Source organism: Lissotriton helveticus, chromosome 3_1, assembly GCF_964261635.1.
Source record: "Lissotriton helveticus chromosome 3_1, aLisHel1.1, whole genome shotgun sequence".
Taxonomy (NCBI): domain Eukaryota; kingdom Metazoa; phylum Chordata; class Amphibia; order Caudata; family Salamandridae; genus Lissotriton; species Lissotriton helveticus.
In genome coordinates this window covers 1,099,505,274-1,099,530,914 of record NC_136061.1, presented here as the reverse complement: position 1 = coordinate 1,099,530,914, position 25,641 = coordinate 1,099,505,274, and the positions used below count along the sequence as shown (strand labels likewise).

At 43.5% G+C, this 25,641-nt stretch overlaps 1 protein-coding gene across 1 annotated transcript in view; it reads right to left on the bottom strand.

Moving 5' to 3' along the window:
• The window catches only part of PLA2R1 (phospholipase A2 receptor 1), a 974,624-nt gene that overhangs the window by 126,966 nt on the left and 822,017 nt on the right, over window positions 1-25,641 (bottom strand). The window contains exon 19 of the mRNA XM_078681678.1: window positions 17,211-17,314. Coding sequence (XP_078537804.1) covers window positions 17,211-17,314 — 104 coding nt within the window. The remainder of the gene's footprint in view (window positions 1-17,210; window positions 17,315-25,641) is intronic.

Here is a 25,641-nt window from a genome sequence, read left to right as displayed (position 1 = left end):
TTTGAGAAAACTCCCGGAAATAATGAGCACACTAGTTACAGATTTTAAGTGTGAAGCCAACAGATGGCTGAGTAATACAACATGCTCCTCTCCCCACAACTCAACTCAGAGTGTAAGTGCAAAGACCGCACATGAAGATAAAAACACGACAAAAGCCACACACGTACCATTAAGGCTAATGGGAGATCAAACTAACAAAACAATTAAAAGCGATACACAGTCCACTTCGGACCCACATCAATGGTTACAGGACAACCAGGATAGCCTAGTGAAAACACGGGAAATTTGTAGCAACGATAATAATTATCTTAAATGCCCATTGAGCACTAATTCTTCGGCTTCAAATGCAAATTCACAGTCAAAACCACAACCTTGCCAAATAACAAATAACAGTCCTGGAAAACAGGAAGACCCAAAACCACCTCCCTTAGTGCTACAATCTTTATCAAAGAAAAACAAGAAAAAACTGAAAAAGTTAAACAAAACAAAAAAATTCAAAAGCCACTTAAAAGGGACAATTAAGCATTGGTTTGTGCCAGTAAACCAGGACAACAATGATAACAGCAGTGAGAACCAGAAGGGTCGTAATCAGATACAAAAATCAACTACGGCAGATCAAAATAGAGACACACCAACAAATAGGAATTTGGCTAAAAACTCGCCTAAAAGATCTTCTGCGCCCAGTGACCACTTGAGTAATGCCCGGGGCCCCCAGATCAACAAACCCTGCCAAGACATCACTTACAAACTTGATGCAGTACAGACAATTGCCTATAATGACCCCCAAATTGAAACCATATTTAACGCTGAACGGGAGAAAAACTTCATTGAAGCAAGTCTCAAAGACTGCCAACTTGCCCCGGACCGCACTATTACCGCTAGGAATGACTCACATATCCGCATCGCAAATACAAATTCGACCGGGGGGATCAGTCCTTTGCGATAATTCCACGCGGAATCTATGTGAGTCTCTGGAAACAACTAAGGCTCTTTCCAACTCACTTAATCCTTATCAGTCCTTTGGCACAGACCGTGAAAACCCAAAAGTTTTGTTATATCCCGAATACACTTCGCAGGGGAGCTGGGACATCCTCAACAGCGGGAACCTTCTGAAACTCTGCCAAAGCATCCCAGGTCTGGAGAATATCAAATCAACATATATTGAGAGGGTGGCTTTTTCCGGCCCAGGGCCGAGTGAACTAAACGAAACAACTGAGATAACCTTCTCCAACCTGATCATGGCGAATGCTCTGAAAGGACATAAAACACAACTGGACAACTGGGGCATAAAAATTAAGCCTCGTCTCACCACCAAATATCCAGAGATCTTGAAAAATAAAGGGCCACACTACCAACAGGGAGATCAAGACTTGAAGGGACAGAAAAGCACGAACACCAAACACCTAACTTCGCCTGCCACCGGATCTATTTTACATGGCTCCATAGGTGGCACACAAGCAATACAGAGGAGCAGCAACTCAATCCAAATGATCAAACATACAGATGGAGGCAATCGCTCCTGCTTAATTATGGGAAAGTAGCAAAGACTGGACTTGGCTCCCTCAGGCCTTAAATCCTAGTTCCTAATATTAATATTGGCTACTTGCCGAGCAACCATACGGTACCAATAAAGACCACCACGGGCCATACCCAGCTCAATAGCTCCAGTGTGAGGAATATTAATATTGGCCACTTGCCGGGTAACCATCCAGTACCAATAAAGATCACCACCGGCACATCCAGCACAATAGCTCCACTGCGAGTAATCAAACAATCAACATATTGTCTTGGAACGTTGCCGGGATACATAAAGTTTTGCAAAGTCCAGGAGCAGTCACACTCCTAGCAGGATCAGATATAATCTGTGTACAGGAAACATGGGCTACTTCTTTAACACCAATAGGGGACTACGCTGAATATTTTAAACCTGCAAAAAAGGCCAACATTTTTGGGAGACCGTCAGGGGGTATCTCAACATATGTCAAGCATGCACTGAAAGTAAACTTTTCAGTAATACAGAATACCTCAGACATGTTTTTGGCTGGTATTTTGAAAGGCCTGTTTACGATAGACGGCCCGACTTCAATACTCCTAATCAATGTCTATTATAACCGTCACAGGCCGTGCTCAAACGACAAATTCAACCGGCTATTAAATGAGATTGAAACTTTATTAGTACGGTATGCAGGCATGGACTCAATTATCCTGGGCGATCTTAATATGCATGACATAGGGCAAATGATCCCCGAAAACCATCATAATGGAAGCACCAGAAGATTCAATGCCCTAATGCGGGTTAATAAGCTGGCAACGACACACTGTTTAACTATAAAAGATAACCCAACAGCATTGATACCTCCTACTTACAATAACCAGACAACAATCAATTACATTCTACTATGTAAGAGCCTACAAAAACACATGTCAAACTATAAAGTCCACCCCCGGTTCGAAAGTGACCATGCTGCCCTAACCTTAGAGTTGTCCATTAGTGCGAAAACACGGTATACTCTTCGCTGTATCGGAGCCACAAAGGGAGATGAGTTATACAGACTCCTTAGATGAATAAAATGGGGACCGTTTCCAACCCATAAGTTTGTCTTATGGAAACTAACATGGAAAGGCTGGCTGACTGGCCATAATGATAAGGGCAGAATAGGAGAATGGGGCTCACTCGCATATGATTTAGCCCACCAACTTCGAGGGAGCGATAATCAAAGATCCCATGTCAACTCCACTTATAAACTGGGATTCAAACCAGCAATCAAGAAATGCTCAAGAGAACTCAATTCCAAACGTAGAGCCTATCGAGCAACCAGATCGGTGACTGCAAAAAAAGATTTAAAAGAAGCGGCAAAGACTCAGGCAACAGTGGTCTGGCAAGTAAAATGTGAACTTACAAAGCAAAAATGACTGAAGATATTCGAGTTGCTTGCCCCCTGCAAGACCCACGATTTTTGGCAATATATAAATAAGGTAATCCATGGAACTTTCAAGAGAGAGAACTCACTTGATGCAAGTACTTGGTTAGCCCACGTAAAAACTGTCTATACCAGCGATTCAAAGAAAAACCCAATTGAAACAACATCTCTTGGGGAACATCAAAATAAAACATCGATTGAATCCACGGACCCCCCAGCTAATGCCACATTTGCTGAAATAAAAGCACTACGAACAATTTTGAAAAAAATACACCACAATGGGGCCCCCGGACCAAATGGTCTGCCTGGCTCCCTCTTTAGAGAGGAAATCAACTTTTGGGCTGAGAATCTGGGACAGTTTTATGCGGAGTGTAGGCTCTTGGCGGATGTCCCAGATTCCTGGAGGGGATCTCTATTACATCCAACCTATAAAAAAGGGCCAAGCACGGACCCTAAGAACTACCGCATGATTGCCTTACTGGACGTGGAGGGCAAGGCCTATGCAAGCACTCTCCTGATGGAACTAGTGGAGTGGGTCAGCAAGGAGAATCTGCTTCCTTTTTATCAGACAGGGTTTCGTCCGGGAGGCTCCACCTTAGATAATATCATAGCCCTATCATATTTAGTACAACAAACAATGGCTCGGGACAATCAGCCGCTTTTTGCCTGGTTTATTGATTATACAGCAGCCTTCGACGGGGTAGACCGAAACATTCTATGGAAGAAATTGGCCTGCTGGAATATCTCCCAGAAACTACTACAAGCCATCAGATCGCTGTATACTCAAACGTGGGTAAGAGTCAAACTCTTGTGCGATACAGCCACAGAAAAAATTAGCACAGACCACGGGTTAAAGCAGGGCTGTGTTCTTGCCCCGCTGCTTTTTAACTTATACACAGCAGATCTGGGTAACGCATTGCATGGAGCAACTCTGGCGACTCCCAGGATTGGGGGAACCAGAATCCACCTGATACAGTATGCAGATGACCTTGTCCTCTTGGACCATACCAAAGTTGGCCTTCAAAAAGGCCTAACAGCACTAGCAGAGCATAATGCCAAAAACAAGCTGGTTGCAAACCCAACGAAATCTAAGATAGTGATCTTTGGCTGTTATCCGAAAAAGAAGTTAATGAAATGGAGTCTGGGACCATTAACATTATCCAGCACACAATTGTACAATTATCCCGGAGTATGGCTCAGCGAAACAGGCCGGCCACAGGCTCATCGACACAAGTTCCAGCAGAAAGGCAAAATGGTTACTTAAGCCATTTGTAAACTTAATGCCACCTTCGAAAGTCCAACAACCACGGCTATCCAACGAGTCTTGAGGGCAAAATTACTACCTTCCCTCAACTACGCCACACAGGCGTTCCCAGGCAAATTGGTGCAAGCCTACAAAAAGCTATTTTGTCTTCCGTTGTGCACAAGGAACACTCTAATTCGCTTGGAATTTAACCTTAACCGGCAATCTTTGGAAGAACTGGCAAGTCTGGCAAAATACTTTTATCTAACCACTTTGGCCCCAGAGAACTCAATTAAGTTTGTTATAAACAAAATATTTAAAAACCCTGGCAACCCGTGGTCAACTGGTCTCGCCTCAGCCAAAGACCTCTTGAATCTAGCTACAGAGAACTGGGACCCCAATATAATTAAGAATACAACTATTGAAACATCAATAAAAAAGCAAGTAAGATCATGCTCTCGAAAACTGGGCATTGAAGCTTTGACAGCTAGAGGCTTTCACGAGACCCAAAGTTCTCTTTACACACTATATGGCCGCAAACCACACCTCGCACAGCCGGTGGGGAGGCAAGCCCTAAAAGGATTCTTGCAGCTAGACTGCATGTACTTCCCTTAAAACACCTGTATCCTATAGTGAAAGTAAGACCAGAGATTACGGAGTGTCGCCTGTGCCATTATAAGCGTGAAACCCACGTCTTACTATGCTGTCCTGCCCTGTTGTCAATCCGCCGAATCCATCTAAGGCCCATTCTTCTCCAACTGGGCACGCGGAGGGCAAAGGAGGCAGTCCTTCAGCTATATTTGCTGGACACGGTGCAGCACATGGCCAATTTTGCTAAATTCATCTACCATGCTCGACAAGCCCTAATATACAGGTCAGCCATGGCACAACATGGAATTTATCTGGAGGAAGGCCTCACGTAGTCCGTTCCCTACTAAAAACGTGTCAGGGCAGCCAAAGGAACAATATTTACTGCATCTTAAAAAAAAAACATACAAAAAAAACCACCAAATGGTGGTTTTAGGATTATTCCCTATATATACATTATTATTTTATTCATTTTAAACATCTTTTTTATATTGATTGCTCCATTTTTGTATTGGTTTTTATTAATCACACAAATAAAGTATTTTCATTGTCATTGTCATTGTCATTGCCATCCTAGGTATTTTTCACCTCAAACAAATGGGATTTATTTTGTTTATTTTTTATTTTTAATGTAGCATAAAAAAATCAAACAAAAAAAAATTGCTATTACTTCTTCCAAGATTTACATAAAGCGCATACAGAGATCGAATTACATATCATGAATCCATACATTAGTCTAGTATCTACATAAACCTTTCTCAACGTCCTAGCCTTCCACTAAGCAAAAAGATTCATTCTATTCTTTCCATATTCTATTTAATCTAATTACAGAGCCCACCCTTCTTGCATAAATAGTTTCCTGATTAAAAATGTTAATCATTTTATTAAAATCAGCCAAAATTAATGATCTTGCAACCAAAGTAGAGATAAAAATAAATTGGCATTGACATAGAGTTAATAGATTTCGAGCTTCTACTCGACCTCAAAGAGCTGGGGATGCCTTGGGAAGAAGATCAACTGCCATTATTCTTCCTAATTCAGAAAAGACATTTTCCCAAAAGCTTGAAATCTGGGTGAAAGTAAATCCCACATGTAGCCAATCTCCTAAAGTTTGATGAAATCGGGAATTGACTGCTGGTTAAATGTTATGGAGTTTGACTGGAGTAAAATAAATCCGTCATTTACTAAAAAACGCCATCCTCCTTAGGTAAGCTGCTCTTACTGCTTTATAGCTCATTTTGTTGAAGCTTTCCCATTGCAGAAAATTGAGGTGGCATCCAATTGATTCAGAGATTTTTTCTAGGGTGGTTTAATACTATTTTATAGTTCTGAGTGGATTTAAGTAGTTTTATACCAATTCCCAATTCCCCTAACTCTAAGCATAAAATGAGCTCTACTTCATAGTAGACCTTTGCAATTGTCCAAATTCCTTAATCCTGAACAAAACGTATTGATCTGGAAGTAGCTAAAAACAAGCCTTTGCATACAATAGGTGTCGCATTTACGTACATTTGTGCTACTGGCATTGTAAATGAGAATGCTTTTTATTTATGTTTTTGTTTTTAAAACATAAATAAAAGGCATTGTCATTTACAATGCAAATAGCTTAAACTTGCGTAAACGCAAGACCTATTGCATTGCAAATTCTTGTTGGTCTTGTCACGGCCCACTGTACTAAAAAAAAAAAAAAAAAACAGCTTAAACACATGCCCATTCAAGCGGTGCTAGACTGCCCAAAGTTTCAGTCCAACACTGTGGCCAGCTTTCATATTGAGACCTACATTTACTAGCTCTCTTTGAGCTCTTAGAGGTGGAAATGCCAACACACTGATTGGGCACGTGCCCCCAGTGAGCCTATTACCTCAAGCAGGATAAGAGTGGTCTTTACGATTGAGACTGAATGCTGGCCTGTTCTCATTAACAATTATCGTCATTTGGTTGTGCGTAGAGTTTCTGGACGGGTCAGCAACCGGTACTTTAACACGATTTTGTCTAAAATTATCTGTATTTTTTGCAAATAAAGCAATACCTTGATAGCTGTAAAATAAAACAGCGGCTACCAAGTCGATCCTCTTGGTGACCACCTTCCTGGCTGGCTGGCTGCCGGCGTGGAGCACCGGGTGGTGAGTAAGTCCTTTCTCTGTGTCGGCGGCGGGGCTGCCGGGTTCGGTGGTCAGACACACTCGCTCTGAGCTTTTGGGATGGGGGCAGCTGGAGTGGCCTCTATATGGAGCGAAGTGAACTGAGCCGGGCAGAGCGGCGACTACACGCGGGCATTGAAATCTATAAATAAAAATAAGAGCAACAACTGTCCAGTCTCCTTCCGAGCACCCTCTCTCCCTAACCCCTTCGCTGTGGCGGCAATTCCGCCGCAGCGCTAGGGGGGAGGGGAGGGCCGCGTGGCGCTCCCATGCTCGTGACGGAACCGCTCCGTCACGAGCTTCGGGCGCGCTGTGCTTGTGACGGAGCGGTTCCGTCACGGCCCCGCCAGCTCAATAGAACGCGCCACGCAGGCACGCCGAGCGGGCCGTGACAGAACGGCTCCGTCACCAGCACAGCGCGACCGAGGCTGGTGACGGAGCGGTCCGTCACCAGCATGGGAGGGGTTAAAGCGACATGTCCCTGCAGTCCTATACTCTTAGGCGGATTAGCACCCTTTGCACCTATCATATACGGAAATCCTTATACGGACGTTGTCCCACTCTTAAACATTGGTCATTGTCTGCGTGAACTAAGAGACTATTATTTACTGATTAGAATAATTTTGAATGCTGATATGCCCAATTAGATGAACAGTTCTTAATACAGCATAGCGCTACGGTTTTGGACGTATCTTTTTAAAAGTGCATCCGTGGTACTGTTCTTTTATGCTCATTTTGCAATTGTTGTTTCCTCGGTTTAGAAGGACATTGAGTTAATTGTCAATATCTATAATGCAGTCACCGAGAAATACCTTTTACTTGTATTGAAAGGTTTCAGCACAAGACAGCGGCACTGCGTTGTTGAGTAGGCTTAGTACCTGCAGAGGAGTGATGGTAGAGGAAGTGTAAATAGTGTCTCAGCACAGGGTACCGTGAGAGACTTGGGGTTAAATAGAAGGGGACCCAAGAAGTGAAGCCATTCTGCATGAAAGAAGGGAATATTTATAAATAACTGCCAAATGTGGATGCATCACTTTGTTGGATTTAGCCCGTGGGCCGTGGGCTGTAGGTCAGGGTATTAAAGGGACAGGCGTGGAGGAGAGCACCCAGAAAGGGAGAGGGAAACGTGTATTTCCACTAAGCAAATGTGCACGAAGATAAATGTTAACAGAATAAAACGACTTCCTGTCGATTGACAATGCACAGGAACCAGCCACAATACAAATCAACAAACCAAACAGAAATCCGGCTTATCAGAAAATAGACAAGCTCTCTTTAAAACCAGTGGTGCACGCGCACCACAGAGGAGCGGGGGCGGAATACGAAACCAGTGGTGCGCGCGCACCACAGAGGAGCGGGGGAAAGGGAGCGCGGCAGCGAGGCGAACACACACTGCTGGGCGTCCTAGACACCATGGGAATGGGCGGAGCAAATGCGGGACATGCGCCTGCCTTTGCCTAAATGCGTGCCTTTTTTAAAAAAAAAACCACTGAAACCCAATGGCAGAGAGAGCAAAACCACACTCACAAGCGTGTGGTCAGCTTTCCAAACCCCCTTACAAGAGGTACCGCCTTGCGCGAGGCACGAGACCTAAAAAGAGATGTCTTAACATTACTATTGTGGTCCCTGATTTCCTGACAGGTTCTCAATTTGTTGTTTAAAAAAATGATTCTGATGTTTAAGAACCCTGGATTTTGCCCAGAGACCACAAGTCCGGATAGACATATGAAGTCCCAGGGAGAGGCATTCCGCTAATCTCAGCTGCGGGCGTAACCAAGGGATATCGAATGTCTCCCATATCTTTTGAATCTGAGAGGCTACAATCCTGAGAATTTTTTAGCACAATCTCTTTGGAATCTTACAGCCAGATTCATGAAGGTGCCAATCTGCGATTAGCAAATTGCGAAAAATTGCGAATCGCAATATGAAAATCGCAAATTGGCATTCATGTAGAAAAGCGATACAAAAATGCGATTCGCAATCGATCACAATTTCCGATTGCGATCTTGCCACAATCGCTATTTAATCGCAGAATCTGCATTTTTGCATGTAGAAATTGCGACCTCGCAATTAGCGATATCGCTATTAGCGATCTCGCTAACTGCGAGATCGCAAAAACGGGAAGTCGCATTTCGAGCCCACTGATGACATCACAACCAGGAAGTAGGCTTACCCCACCCACAAACAGAACACAGAGCCAGAGATTGGGAGCTGGATACTGAAGAGCTGCAAACCTCACACTGTGCTGCACCCCAGCAGGAAAATATTTCACCAAGATGTCCCAGGAGGCAGCAGGGAGCAGTGGGCAGGAGAGGAAGCGAAAACTAAAGTTTTCAGAAGCTGAACTGGAGCATCTGATTGAGGGGGTCTCCAAGGACTATGCCCGGCTCTTTGGCAAAGACTCCAGGAGGGTGCCAGAGCAAGATAAGCGCAGGATCTGGCAGCGCATCCGCGCTAAAGTCAATTCGGTTGGGGTGACCCAGCGGTCAATTGATGAGCTCAAAAAGCACTGGTACGACCTGAGAGGTCGGTCTAAGGAGCGAATTGCCGAGAGGCTTGGGGAGCGACTGGCCATCATTGCAGGGGAACCTGTAGCCACACCGAACACCCCATTGGAGGACCTGATAGAGGACACCCTTGCACCAGCAGCCTGCGTGGGGGTCATGCAGCTGGACTCGTCTCGACCCAGCCAACAATCTGAAGGTAAGTGCAATGCGACTACGACCCTGTCCCCCAACAATGCCCATGACTCCTGAGCTCGCAACATGACATCCCCAACAATGCAGCCCATGCACACCTGAAATGCCCCAATGCATTGTGGCAGACGTAGTGAAATCTTATACCCCCAGTCAGCTGAACACAGCCAGAGCTGTAAATGCCAATTAAATCAAAAACCCAGTCAGGGAAAGCAAGCCTGCATGCATGTATCAACATAGCTTGTGCAAGATAAAAAACATTAATCATGCACCCATTCACATTACAGGTGCAGTTGATCAGCCAGCACGGATAGCGAGGCCCTGCACATTGCCGAGACACAGGACGACACTGAGGGCGAGGGCCAGTCCAACCACCGACCCGGCCCTTCACAGCCACCAGCAGTCATTCCACCACCACCACCCCGTGCGGACAGGGTCACCCCTGCAGCCACAGGTGTGCAGCCCACACCCCAACAAACAACCACAGCAGTGGTACAGGCCCCACCGGTACAGGCCCCACCACCAGCGCCTAGGAAGCAGACGAGGCGCACAGCTGGAGCCAGATCACACACCAGCACACTGAGGCGCCAGCAGCGTCAGGGCTCAGCAGGCACGGCCAGGGCTCTCCTACTGCCTGATCCTGGACAGCACATTGAACGCTGCATGCTGGCGGTGCACCGTACACAGGCGCGTCACCTGGCAGCAATTCACATCCAGCTGCAGAAGACAAGTGGAAATATTGCCCAGATGACCGCTGCTGTCAGAGAGAACAGCCAGCTGCTGGTAGCCCAGCAGGACATGACCCGCCGCCGCCACCGCCAACTACTTGCCGCCTATCGGCCTACACCCGGTCAAACCATGTAGTTGGGAATGCTACATCACAGCTGGCACGCAGGTCACTTGCCATGCAGGGCCAGATGGTGCAGTGTTGCGAGGATGTTGCCAGGTCACTGGATCTGCTTACAGCAGCAGTGCTCGGCAGCCAGTCCACTGCCCATGGAGAAGCAGAGGGGCCTGACGACGTGAGCGAGGTAGCGTCAACTAACAGCAGCGCATCCTTGCCACCGATGCCTGTACGATGCCGCAGCGGCAGGGCAACAGCACCAACTAGGGCCAACACCGTCCCTCAGGACACAGATAGACGACTTGGGGTGTCTCGTCGTAACCGACACTGAAAACTCTGACTCACTCAGGGAGGCCATGCAGTACACCCCTGCAAGCCCACTACCCCAGCATGGGGAGGTATGGAGTAATACTCTCTTCATGAGACACCAGTATAAGTAAAGGTCACTTTATTGTGCATGAACAATAAAGATTAATGGTCTGACTAGATTCACACTCATATCATTATTACATTAGTCATGCATGAGTGCAGTGTTTTGTGAGGGAAATGGGTACACTAGAAACAGTTAATAGTGATGTGGTTGCGGCGCCTGTGTCCTTCAGCAGGATTTTCCCCGCATGCATGACGCACATGTGGAGGCGGGCGGTTGTCCCCTTCCAACTCACTGCCAGATATCTCCACTGGTATTATGCGCTTGGTAACAATGTTGTGGAGTATTGCACACACGGCCACGATGCGGCAGCAGACCTCAGGTGTGTATTTGATGGCCCCACCAGTCTTGTGCAGTATGCGGAAACGGCTCTTCAATAGGCCAAATGTCCTCTCAATGCAATTTCTAGTTCTTATGTGTGCTGCATTGTAACGCCGTTGCTGTGGTGTGGCAGGGTTGAGGTATGGGGTGAGGAGGTACTCCCGTAGACCTTAGGCACTGTCACCTGAGGGAGATAAGCACAGGGTGAGTGCCTGTTCTGCTCTGATACATGATCACAGTGTACTATATGGGGGCATGTGTACTTACCCAGTAGGTGTCCTTCGCCAAAGTCTCCCCTGGCCAGTCGTGTGTGAATGCCGCTGTGCCGGAAGATGAAGGAGTCAAGTGTGCTGCCCGGATATTGTGCCACTATGTCCGTGATGTAATTTTTGGCGTTGCACACCATCTGGATATTGAGAGAGTGGTAGGACTTGCGGTTGCGGTACAAGTATTCCGTTTGTGCTGGTGGGCAGATGTGGATGTGGGTACAGTCAATGCATCCAATTATATGCGGGAAATGTGCAATGTTGTAGAATTGCAGCTTGGTGTCATTCAAGTCCTGTTGGTTGGTGGGGAATGATATGTAGTGGTGTAGCCAAGTCAGCATTGCATCCAGGAAGCTCTTAAGGCAGCGGGACATGGTGGGCTGGGATATCCCCCCTGCAACAGCGACTATCCCCTGGAAGCTTCCGGAGGCCAGTAGGTGCAGACTGCACAATACCTGCACATGTGTGCGCACGGCATTGGCCCTCCTTGTTGGGTGCTGCATCAGGGGGTCCAGGTCCTGGATGAGCTTGATGATCATAGCCCCACTCAAGCGGTACTTTGCATAAATTTGCTCCCTGGTTTGGCCCAGGAGGGAGACCCGCTGGCGGAATATCCGCTCCTGGATCCTCTGTCTTTTCTGTGCTGCTCGCTGTAGCCTTCGCCGCCTCACCAACATGTAGAGTCCAGGCATTGTGAGAATCCTCAGGCTCCAGCTGCATGTCCTTAAATATGTTTTGTCAGCCCTGCACCTGTTGGTAGTTTGTTAACCGTTTTTTGAATTTTTTTTTCTTTATTAGTTACCACCTGATTTGTGTTCTTCTTATTTTGCGCGTCGCAAATAGCGATTTCCAGGTATTTCGCAATTAGCGATTGTTCATGAATGTCGATAGCGAATGTTTTGCGACTTCGCACTTTAATTCGCAGAATCGATGGTTTCTCGCAGTTTCAGGTTCGCTAATGCCCATCCTCCAGGATTCTGCAATTTATTTTGCGAAGTCGCTATTTATTTATTGCGAATTCGCTTTTTTGCACTTTTCTGTTACATGAATTCCTTTTCGTCTAATTGCGATGGCAATTGCGAATTTGCAGCAATTGCGAACGCAATTTGGCTTCATGAATCTAGCTGTTGGTGATTTGCAGGAAAGGAGCAAGAGCAATCTCCATTTCCCCTGGCATTAAATCCAGAAAGAATTTACTTAGTGGACGACATCTCTTCTGAACCGTTATAATTGAGCCAATTAGTTATTGAGGCTTGGTAATATAAACGTAAGTTGGGTAGTGCAAGGCACGCATCTTCGACATCTAGTTGAAGAGTTTCTATCTTCAGTCTTGTTGTTTTGCATTGCCATATAAAGCCTCTTATTTCAGAGTCGATAAGCTCAAAAAAGGACTAAGGGACCTTGACCGTCAAATTGGAGAATAGAAATAAAAACAGGAGTAGTACATTCATTTTAATAAGAGCTACTCGACCCATAATTGTCAGAGGAAGCTCCTTCCATTGTGATAACAGATTTCACATCTATTAAAAGTAGGGATAAAATTGAGCGAAAACAGATCTTCTAAGTGGGACATAATAAATATACCCAAATATAACAGATCTTCTAAGTGGGACATAATAAATATACCCAAATATAACAGACCTTCTAAGTGGGACATAATAAATATACCCAAATATAACAGATCTTCTAAGTGGGACATAATAAATATACCCAAATATAACAGATCTTCTAAGTGGGACATAACAAATATACCCAAATATTTAATGGAAAGGGGCCTTGGGTGTTGTCTTTGCAGTGAGAGAGGTAAAATAGCTGGGGAGCAATTAAAAAACAGAGCCTCTGACTTTGAATGATTTATTTTGTACCCGGAAATAGCTAAATAAAGGTTGAACAGAACTGATGACAAGACCACCCTGTTTAAGGCGTCTTCTTCTGTAAAAACCGTTACATATTGATGCTGCTCTATCCTGGTACACCCTGACATCCTGAGCAAACTACCCCAATGCAATGTCTGCAGTAGTTCTAATAAACTGGCCTCAATGCCAACGTTGGAAAGTTTACTACACAATTTGCCTCTTCAAATTTTATCAAGAGGTAAGGAGTAACTGATCACATGGCAATGAAAAGTATAATTAATACTCAGCATTTTCTGCGCAAGCTGTACTACAGTGGAAGCCTGATGGTTCAACAAAGCATAAAGTGTGAGCACAATCCAAGCAGTAAGATATTTTCATGTCATTTTTGCTTATAACTTCTCTACACAGACGGCCACTGCAAGCAATCAGTAATCTTCTGGTTGTTCTTTGACTGTGGAGTGGCACAAGGTGACTGCCTTTTAGCAACAGAGGAAGAAGTTTTGATTTTGTAACTTCTGCAATTAGTTGATGTAATAAACTTCCCCATAGAGTAAGGGTAAGTTGTACTAAGGCTATCGGAGCTGCAGTCGGGCAAATTGCACACAATATTTTGCCTTTTGTATTAAATCATGCATCACATTAACACTACTCCCAAGTGCAGGGTGATCCAAGTTCTCAGGTTGCAGTTCAGTAAACAGTCTGACATGAACTAACCAGATGTTAATACCTAAGGACCACCACTATATAACTTACTAGCCTGTCCATACCATTAAAAGTCAAGGATAAGCAGCTCTAGTTCTGTATTGAACTTAACACAACCGCGAGCAGCCAAAACTAAAAATTCCCTGGTTTTGGACATGGTGTTAATGATTTTTTGCCATTCTGTACGTGCAAAAATAGTTTTGCCCGCTTTAATGGCCTTCCCATACACTGCTTTTAAGTATTTTTATTGAACTGTCTTATCATGTTAGCTGCTTATTCTACGGCCAGGGGCAAGTGTTTTTACTTAAAGATTAACAGTTAGAATTTAACCAATTAGAGTTCAGCCTGCCAACTGAACCTCTTTTAGGCAAGAAGGGAACTCTATGGTAGTAAGGAAAGAGATCCAGATAACCTTGTTCCATCTGGCGAAAGGGTTGCAGATCACTATGATGTGAGGAGTAAAGTAAGTTTTAGACATACCCTCACCATACCAAACTTCCATCACATCTGTTTAATTTATACACCACTAAAGAACATTTCAATTTATGATTGCTTCTAACTTTGGCCATGTACTCTAACATTTGTGGTGTCTCAAAATCTTAAGAATATGCCTGAATTTTAATTATGTAATGTAATGTAATACGTATTTATTAAGCGCAGCTGTCATCCAAAAGGGTATCCTGGCGCTTATTTGTGCATGGTGGGCATCACCTATACAAGTATCAATAAAAACAACAACCATGTGCAATGCAATAGGTCTCGCCTTTGGGACCTTATATGTATGTAGCTATGCAGCACATTAGCGAAAGGAAAAACAATGGTCCTTGACTATCAATCAGAAAAAGCCTTACGTGGAAATCATTTCTAATTTAGGAAATGCAATTAAATCTGCATGCTTTAACTCAAACAAGATGGGGGAGATATTTACAATTTCACAATGATTTTATACACATTGAATGCAAAAAGAAAACAGTACCCTGATAAATAAAAACAACAAGAAAAAGATTGTAACCACACTCTGGATACTTGTACTACCAAACTTTTACATATTTATTTACAATTTTCATAAAACAATTATGATCATAAACGGCGCATGGACTATGAAGTATAGTCAGTGAGAAAGAAAGGGGTGCTCAAGTGTTTAGAAGAAGGAACGAAAGCGTTTACAATGTACAATTCTGATATTTACAAAGAACAAAGCGGGAAACCTTCCGCTATTATATATGCCTGTCCACACAGTTTGGAGGGGGGAAGGGGTGGGACAATATAGGTACAGGCATACAAGTTAGAAAAGCGTCGACGTTTCGACCCTGGTGCTCTTGGGATATTTGGGGCCTCGGCTGCGGGTCTTCCTCAGGACAGGGGACAAGGATGGAATAGGAGGGGAACTTGGCCGTGATCCGACTGGTGGTCTGGATCGAACACCAATGAAGCTGATCAGGTGGGAACTCAGTCCAAGCTTCCAGGGGGTAGATCACCTAATGTCTTGACGGTGATCTAGTGTGAATTCACTTGACTGTACAGCTTGTTCTTATGAAAAAGACCACTAAGGATGGTGGAGTAGAACAGTCCTACCGGCGCCCCCACAGGCGACCCGGTGGTAGAAAGGGGTTGGTGATGCCAACGTTGCCTCTATACTTTAGTTTAATTTCTATATCGGTGTCCGGTACCCACGTCACCTCGGCAGGAATGGTTTCAATGCCTGGTAACCGCGAGCAGCTGCTTCCGTGAAATGCTTCAAACGGAGAACAGCATTCTAATACGACTGTTGTTATTTGAAAATTGTAAATAAATATGTAAAATTTTGGTAGTACAAGTATCCAGAGTGTGGTTACAATCTTTTTCTTGTTGTTTTTATTTATCAGGGTACTGTTTTCTTTTTGCAGTCAATGTGTATAAAATCATTGTGAAATTGTAAATATCTCCCCCATCTTGTTTGAGTTAAAGCATGCAGATTTAATTGCATTTCCTAAATTAGAAATGATTTCCACGTAAGGCTTTTTCTGATTGATAGTCAAGGACCATTGTTTTTCCTTTCGCTAATTCATACCCAGGTCCTTTGATTCTATGGGTGATACCCCATTGATTTAATGGTATGCAGCACATTAGGCTGGGTGCTCAAACATCCACTGTTCTTTAACATGGAGGGAAATTAAGCATCAAACTGCATGACACATATGGTTTGGGAACACATGGAGAGAAATATTGCCTTTTAGCAGTCCAAAGATTTGTTTTTAATATATAATCAGGGCCTTTGGTGGTCATATCACTGAAAATACAAGATTTGAAAAAAAATATTATTGTCTACGGGTACTCGTGGAACGCAATTTCTATGGACTGGAATCTAGAGAATGCTAAAGTGATTCTGGTATTTTACTGATCTCTGCTGGTCGTTTTCTAACAAGAAAGTTAAATAGAGGCAGTTGCCAGAAAAAGAAAAAAAAGAAAGGCCCTTACCAGAAAGCAGTTGTGATATTTTACTGACCTCTAGTGGTTGTTTTCTATCAAGACAGGTAAATAGAAGCAGTTGAACAGAAGAAAAAGTCCCTAAGCGAAAGCAGACAAGTCCTAGAGCTGTTCTCCAGACTCCACACAGTACCCACACATATAAGTATATACTAAAGAAAATAAGTATGTACTAAAGTATATACACAAGGTCTCGAATGCTCAACCTAAAAATTACAATGGATCTAAAATATGTATAATCCATAAAAAGAAAAATCAGTAACATGCTTTGAGCCCCAATTAGAACAATGATTGGCCCTAGCTGACCTCCCTCTTCCAAAAAGGGCGTTCCATCCATGTAAGTGCAGTGAATGCAGTGCCCCTAAAAGCGTGATACTCCTCTTGAAATGCCTTTGACACAAACAGCTAATCTCCTGGTAGTATTGCCCAACTCCTGTAATTTCTTCCTACTCTGAGTTTAATGCATTGTTCTTGAAATTAACATAATGTTCTATAGCTGATACATATGTGGTGGTTGTGACTGGCCTTAATTTACATTTTGTTTATGGATAGCAGGCTCCAGTCAGCCCCACTTTTCTTTTTATTGTGATTTGTATACAGCTCGAATTTCTCATTTTTGAGGCCTGTAAATTGGGCATTATTTTATTATTGATATGGGTTTAGTTAACTTTCAACATATTCAAGTTAACATATTCAATAACAATCTATTAGATCTGATTGGCTTGATTTGACTTACCTGTTTCCTTCGAGATATAGCCACATCTTGTCTTGTTAACAGGCACCGTTCTATTCCTTTCAGAATCCCAGTTCTGGTATACAAGAGGTAGCCTGTCTTCCCAACTGTGATACAACGAGAAAAGGTGTTTTTTTAACACAAATATACATTTTCTCTCTTAATACTTAATAGTTTAAAAATGTATTCCAGTGCATCTGATTGAATGAACAGTAACTGAAGCTGAAACCCAATCTTCAGACAAGCCAACCTTGTCCTCGTTAAAGAAGTTGAGTACGAGACTTTGGAGATCTCGAATGACCAACTACCACAACCAATTAGCAATTATATAGGATCCCCCAAAAAATCTATTGGAAAGGAGCTTCCCCTCCTTATTATGAGTTGCAATAAACTGTATCAGTTCATGTTACAGTAATTGCAACCCATTTATCAGTTACCTATTACCCCCCCTACCTTCCCCGAGGTCTTTACTGTTCAGTTCAACCTAGTTAAAACCCAGTTTTATTTTTGATTTCCCATTCCTTACTACTAAACCTGTCCTATTTTTTAAAAAATTATGTTTTTCCAGGCAGGACTAGCAGCAATGGAAAAAGCTGATGTGCCCTCAATTATCTTGCCCATGCTCTGGGAGGGCCAGGAGCTGACACAAACATATGTACCTCTGCAATTAAGCGGTGATCCTACAGTAGATGATGAACCATCATATTTAGTAGAAAGTATTGACATCTCTAAAGACTATAAATGCTTTGGAGGGATACTCTACAGCTTAAAAAACAAAGGTCATGATTCACAAAAGTAAATTTACACTTTTGTGTAAGTTTACTATTTTTTTGTTATTCACAAACTTCGAGTTAATAGTAAGTTTATGACTGTGGAGACTCTGCACTTGAGGTGGAAATCTCTGCACATGGAAAGATAGGCCTGTCTTAGATCAATTGAAGGAATTCATAGCAGTCAAATTGAGTTCTTCCTCAAATAATATCTTACCAAGAGACTTCGTTCTCTAATGCAGTAACCAAACAATGTAGCTGTATCTCACACGTCCATAATCTTTTCAATGATGTGAACAACATGGGCTTTGGATCTGCCTGTAGCACTTAGACATTTATGCTACAAAGAGTCAAGCAATGCTTTCCACAATGCCTCTTCATTCTTGCGGAAAACAAAAAGTATAAGAAAAGTGATGAGTGGAGTGCTAGAACTAATGTCAGTCACTGATAGTTACTCGGGCTGCATTTCAGTCCATCTTTCTTTTGCCTACCATGCCAGTCAGTGGTGAACTTTATTTGGATTTACACATAATTCTATAAAAGCACAAGAAAAAAAGACAGCTCGCTTTACAGCCTACAACGTGCTTTTACATAACATCATTATTAATACAAGAGATTATTATTTTTTTAAATAAAATAAACAGTTCTGGATAAAAACACATAAAAAGCCTAAGTCCATTTTGTATAAACAAACGTGCCTAACATGCCACATCAGAGAGAAAGCAGCCTTATGTACATCATGTTTGGCTGTGCTCAAATCGGAACGATTCAGACCACACTGCCAGGTCAGGGACTCTTTGAACAGGTACACAAGCAAGAACTCACCCGTTTCAGCCTATTTGGGCCTCAACATTAGGGTTGATTGTGTTATCTTCTGGAAGCGGTTCGTCTGGCAGTTCATGATGTACTGTTCCCATGAAGAACGGGTCAGTACTTATTTACAAAAGGCAGGCCTCTCTCTAGAGTTGCACAATGGTCAGAACAAAATGGTGGTTTTGAATGCTACCTACAGCGTTTGCCAATGTTTTAGACTATTGGCATGCATTCCTCCCACTTCTTTTTGTATATTTGTTTACATCCTTTTTGACCTGTAAGCAGTGATGACACAGTTATTCATGCAACCCTTTCTAAACATCTTGGGCATCATTAGGATGCCGTCCTCACGGTAAAAGGGACCGCCCGCTATAAGGGCGGGGTCCCGTGGGGGCAATTAGGATGCGCCCACCACAGTGGCGGGCGCATCCTGCATTCCTGGCATTGTGACGGGCGATGCACTCAGCACCGCCCGCCACAATGTCAGGAAGGCATGTTGTGCACTTCCATGTACAACATGGCAGTCACCGCGCGGTGCCTGCCATGTTGTGCATGGAACTGCTGGGGGGGTACCATAGGTACCCCCCATGTGCACCCCTCATCCCCCAGAGTACCTGGGGGCCCTCAATGGGCCCCCGTGGTCAATTCCCGCAAGCCTTTCCATGAAAGGCATCTTTCCGCACCCATCTTATTATGGCTGGCGGTGTCTAACAGACACCGCCACCATATTAAACCCTTTTCTGCCCGGTCAACTCGTTGACCGGGCGGAAAAGCGTTGGACGGTCTATCCATCCGTCGCGGTCCCCCGCCATAGTAATATGGCGGGGGGAAATGGGTGGCGTGCGATGATCCTAATAGGCCCCCTTATGTGGGAAATGATTTTCACCAAAGAAAGGTGTCCAGTTTTTTTCATAACACCTCTCCTCTTCATCCGGAAGTGCTCCAAAGCTGCATCGATCAATGCATCAAATAGCTTCTTTCCGAGTCACACCAACATCTATTGCCTTCGCTACAGAACTCAGCTTTCTATGAACAATTCCTCCCTGGCAGTTCAACATCTTAAATGAAAGCCGCACAAAACGTGTTACTTCTGATTACCCCCTCACTGTTTACTACCTATAGTCTTGGCTTTAGTAATAAAATCTGCTGGATTGTAGAGTATCCATTAGTGAATGTTTTAAATCCTCAGGCTTCACTTTAGACAGCAATCTAAACCAATATGTCTTCATAAACCCTTTTGCATGAGAAGCACAATACTAAGGGCCTGTTTACAACTTTGGAGGTCCTATAACAGATGGTGCAGCGTGCAGTCCACTGTAGGGCCGCCTAGGCTGTGGTGCTGCTGCCCGCCAGATTAGGAGTTAAATCCTGGTCTGACGGGCAGTGACCGGCAGTGCTGTGGCGATCTGACAGCGGCTGCCTGTCAGGCTCATAGAAGAGTCTAGCATGCAGACCGGCATTGTCAACGTGACAATTGCACCTTCCTGCACAATGAGCAGGAACTGGGAGTGCAAATTCAGGAGGGCACTATATGTACCTCCCGCATGCATACCAAGGCATCGCCAGCACATTCCTGCTTCAGACCACTACCATCATGCAATGGGATCCTGGATCCGGGTGGACGCGGCAGTCTCGTGGCAGTCTGACTGTCACACTGAGAATGGAGTGCATGGTGCCGCAAGGTGGCGGTGGTCGAACCTCCATCATGAATAAGGAGGTCCTTTGGACTACCTAAAGTCTACCTAAAGTCTAAAACTTTAAGGGCAACTTAAATGCCTACTTTTCAAACGTCACTTCCAAATATGACCTCCAAATGTACATTCATGCACTGAAAAAGCATGGCGAAACCTGGAAATCTCTACAATGAGCAGATGTTGAAAGGATATCCTTCCAACGGTCGTAGGATGCCAGCTTCCAGGACCGCAACCGGCGATTTCGGCCGTCTTCCATCAACAAACGCCGAGCATAGCCGTCTTAGTTCTACTGTTTATCACCGATATATATGAAATATAAGGCGGGAATCTGATCGAGAGTCCAAGAAGAAACGACCGTTAACATCCCCTGACATGAATTACTAACGTGCGGGTGGAAAAGATAAAAGCTTTATACGTGTTTAGTGAGATTGCCGACAAGGAAAATTAGCAGTTGAGTACAGTTTTGAACTAAGACAAAGATTCTAGACGCAGTTATTTAGTTTGCCGAAAATGAATATTATCAGTTGAATCAAGTTTCAAATTGTATTGAAAACGAGTGTTACCCGGAATTTGGTTACATATCACGTGACAGTAGGATTCCCGGCATACACTATTAGGATATAATTTTCAGTGTAGTGCACGTGTGAATCTTGATGTCCACTCTGGTAGCCGACATCTGATAACAAGATTGCTGACACTCTTAATCAGAAGATTAGATATGTTTATGTGGCTCCTGATGAAGGCGTTGGTCTAAACGCCGAAACGCGCGTCGAGAAAATACAAACTGCCACCTTTTAGTTAACTCCTTTTTCCCTTTTGGTTTATTGGTTGTTTTAATACTCAAGAATTGTGTGATATAATTTTATTGTCATTTGATATTGATATGCTTAGTTTTTTTTGTTTAAATTAATTGTGTATTATGATTATTGTCTTTTTTGGTCACAATTGTTTCAACTTGTATAGTTATTATATGTTTTTTAATCCCGACCAATAATACCAACTATTAATAAACAGAAATATATTTTTTCTAATTGCGACGTTTTGGTGTTCGATATATTAATGTCTCCCAGTTTCAACAATATTTGTTATGGTACTGTACACATGAACGAATGAATATGCCATCTGTAAAGTGCACAGCTGTCTGATAGACATCCCGGCGGTATTAGCTTAGTACAAGAGTGAAGGAAGTAAGAAGATTGCCAGCCTGACTGCAACTGCCATGTTTTTAGGAGTTTTTTAAATGAATATTCATTAGGTGAATCACGAATATTGAATGGGAGTGTGTTACTAAGTTAATGGGCCAGGAAAGAGAAAGAAGGGCCTTCTAGACTGGCATGGCGTACAGAAGGGGCCACCAGCAGCAGCTGATTAGAAGATCAAAGGGAAAGGGAAGGAAGGTAGGCCTGAATTCTGTTCCTCAAATGAACCAGGCCTTTGTTACAAAAAGCTGTGAAAGTAAGCAATAGACATTTAAAAACAAGCATTGGCAAAGCCAATAGGTCTTGGCAATGCAATAGATATTGACTTTGTTGGTGTTAATGTCTTTCAGCATTGCATGTCCAGATGATAAGTGTTCCACGGGCAGATGCAGCACCCAAGTGCCCTCAGCTGATGTGCCATTATTCCTATGTGTAACCACAGACATAAACAACGGCATTGGTACCACCCCATGAGGCAATCGCAGCTTGCATGCCTGGGCTTTGGATACCCGCAAAAAAACAACAGATGATGGACGGAATGCTGAATTAATCAAACATTCACCCCCGTGACAGATCTAGGTTAAATCATAGTTTTTTGCATACCACGTCATTCCAATTTAGACCCAGCCATATGCAAATCAGTCTTGACCCTTTGCCACATGGGATCAGTCCAACCCGAACTGCCAGGCCAGGTCCTCCCTGGCACAAAAACAAGCATCCTGTGACTGGTTGTGGAGTAATACCCCTCATCAGCCAGGCTAGCTTGAATCTGGTGGTGCAACGAGCACGAGACCCATGTCTGGGCATATCCTTCCCATTTATGGTGACAAATGCAAAAAGAACAGATGATGGACGGAATGCTGAATTAATCAAACATTCACCCGCAGTCACAGATCTGGGTTAAATACATCGTTTTTTTGCATATCCCATCATTTCAGTTTAGACCCAGCCATATGCAAATCAATCCAGCCCAAACTGCCAGGCCAGGTCCTTCCTGGACCAGAAACAATCATCCTTGGAATGGTTTTGGGATAACACCCCTCATCAGCCAGGCTAGCCGAATCTGGTGGCGTAGTGAGCACGGGACCCATATCTGGGCATACCCTTCCCACTTAGGCGACAAATACAAAAGGAACAGATGATGGATGGAATGCTGAATTAATAAAACATTCACCCCTAATCACAAATATTGGTTCAATCCATTGTTTTTTTGCATCCCACACCATTTCAGTTTAGACCCAGTCATATCCAAATCAGCCTTGATCCTGTGCCCCATAGGAACAGTCCAGCCGGAACTGTCAGGCCAGTTCCTCCCTGGACCAGAAACAAGGATCCTGGAACCTATTTCGGGGTGACACCCCTCAGCAGCCAGGCTAGCTTGAAGCTGGTAGTGTAGTGGGCACAGGACCCACGTCTGGGCATACCCTTCCCACTTAGGGTGACAAATGCAAAAAGAACAGATGATGGACAGAATGCTGAATTAATCAAACATTCACCCCCAGTCACAGATCTGGGTTAAATCCATAATTTGTTTGCCAGCATTCTAGCAGGACTTGTAGTAAAACGTAGTCCGACAGGACTTGTAGTGAAACGGTGCCGCTGTGCCCACTCTGCTATGCCCGTGGATGATGCGTTGGTGCTGTGGATACAACACTACTGGAATGAGATGGAACCATACTTCACGGTCGCATCGTAGGAGCTGTACAAAGTATTATTCCTGGGGCAGCCATATGCGAAAAACATCACCAAAAGCAATGGGAGAACACAAGCAAGCATAATAATAAAAAACATCACCAAAAGCAAAGGGAGAACATAAGCAAGCAATAATAATACATGCTTACATTTTAGAAAGAGCAGCGGAGTGGGAGAGGGTTTGGGCATTAAACATGTGACCTGTGAAAACAGCATTTGACATTTGATTTCAGTCTTTGAATACCACATGCAAAAAGAATCACCCAAAGCAATGGGAGTACACAAGCAACCAATAATAACGCATGCTCACATTTTACACGGGTACTCACAAATATTTCCTCAGGAGCCAAAAGGCACAGTCTGGTTTATCATCAGGGGCCGCACAGATGACAGTTAGGGTGTGTAGGCGGGGTGATTCAGGATTGAGGTCGGGGCTAAAATGGGCTGGACATGGATGGTGGGGAGTTTGGTGGACAAATTATTCAACGTGGAGTGAAACTGTGCATGGAATTCCCAAAAGTTCTTCTTTAAATAAACTTTTTAAAATATTGGGATAATGCTGCATTTTGAAACAAACAAGTTGATAGGTTTGAAATATAACCAGTGCAGTGATGTGGACACCAGCGCTAAAATGCGCTATCCTAACCCAAGAGGTTTGCAGCCAGATTCATCAAAGACCCGTTTTGCGAGTCTTTAATAGCGATTCATAAGGAATCGCTATTAAGGACTTGCAAAACGGGATTCATGTAGGAATTGCAAAAAATATTGCGATTCCTACATGTTCCTTATTTGCGATTAGCAAATTGCTAATCGCAAATAAGGAATAACTCCCCATGCATTCCTATGGGCCTACAGGCCCATAGGAATGAATGGTGAGTTATTCCTTATTTGCGATTAGCAATTAGCTAATCGCACATAAGAATGCGATTTCAAGGGTGCCAGGGGTGTCCAAAGGACACCCTGTAGCACCCCTGAAATGTAATCTACATTGGTGTTGCGCACACACATGTCCAAAGGACATGTGTGTGTGTAACATGCAACCTAGAAAAATGCATTTAAATGCATTTTTCTAAGTTTTCGCTATTTACCACGAGGTTTGACCTCGCGGTAAATAGCGGCCCAAAATTGCGATTTCGTAATTTTAAAATGGTTCATGAATTGCATTTAAGGAATCTCAAATAGAGATTCCTTAAATGCAATTCATCGAAAATGTGCGAATTCTTTATCAGCGAATTTTGCATTTGGGATTATGAATCCCAAATGCAAAAATTGCACTCGCAAAGGGCCAGATTCTCAGAATCTGGCCCTTTGCGAGCGCAATTAAGCTTGATGAATCTGGCCGATTGTTCTTAGAGGACATGTTGTATTCACTTGCGGATTTACAGAGGCCGCAGCCTGCAGAGCATCCACTTTTAGGGCGCTGTTGGAAAGGTCCTGATTATTAAGTATATAACTCAGCTCAGCCAAGGGGCACTGTACATGTGTGACTAACACATTTTAGTAAAGTGATGCGGACAGCCGCACTAAAACGTGTTAGTTTGACCCCCAATGTATGGTAATTGGCAGAACGATCTCTTACAACAAGCTGTCTTTAAATACATAAATAAATGAATACCTAAAACGATGTTGCTGGATGTATTAATTTACCTATTGAAAATAAAGCAGTAAAATACAATTTAATTTTGTCACAAAAATTAAACCAAAGCACAGCACTCCTTCCTACCAACAGCAAACATATTTTTTAATTAGCTTGATGATATTTGCTGGGTTAAATGACCATATGTTTATTCTTCATGTGGATTTTTGGCTAAATCAGTATTTACCTTATTTATGACCATCATAGCTTGTCTAAAGCAGGAGAAACCTGCCAGTGAAAACCACTATGGTTCGGTAAAACAGGGTCAGGCTGAATGCAGTTGTTTGTTGAAGGATGATCCCAGTTCCTAAGACAAACTGAACTTCTTTAGAAAAAAGGCCAACTAAAAAGAAAAAAGATGTAGGGTGGCCCCAAAAGCTAATGACTAAAATGGGCCAAGAAAATATATTTAATCCCTCACTAAATAGTAAAAATATAGAATTTTTAAGTTAAGCATATTCTAAAAACTAATAAATAAAGCACTTGACTCCTTAAGACATCTGTCTCTGCTCCCTTGGAGCTTCCACACTTTCCTTCACTACAGCCTCCCTCCCCTTCCTCACTGTTCCCCGGGAGCCTCCCATCGCCTTGCAAGCTGACTTATTTTTTAAAAAAGAAACTCCAGCTGCA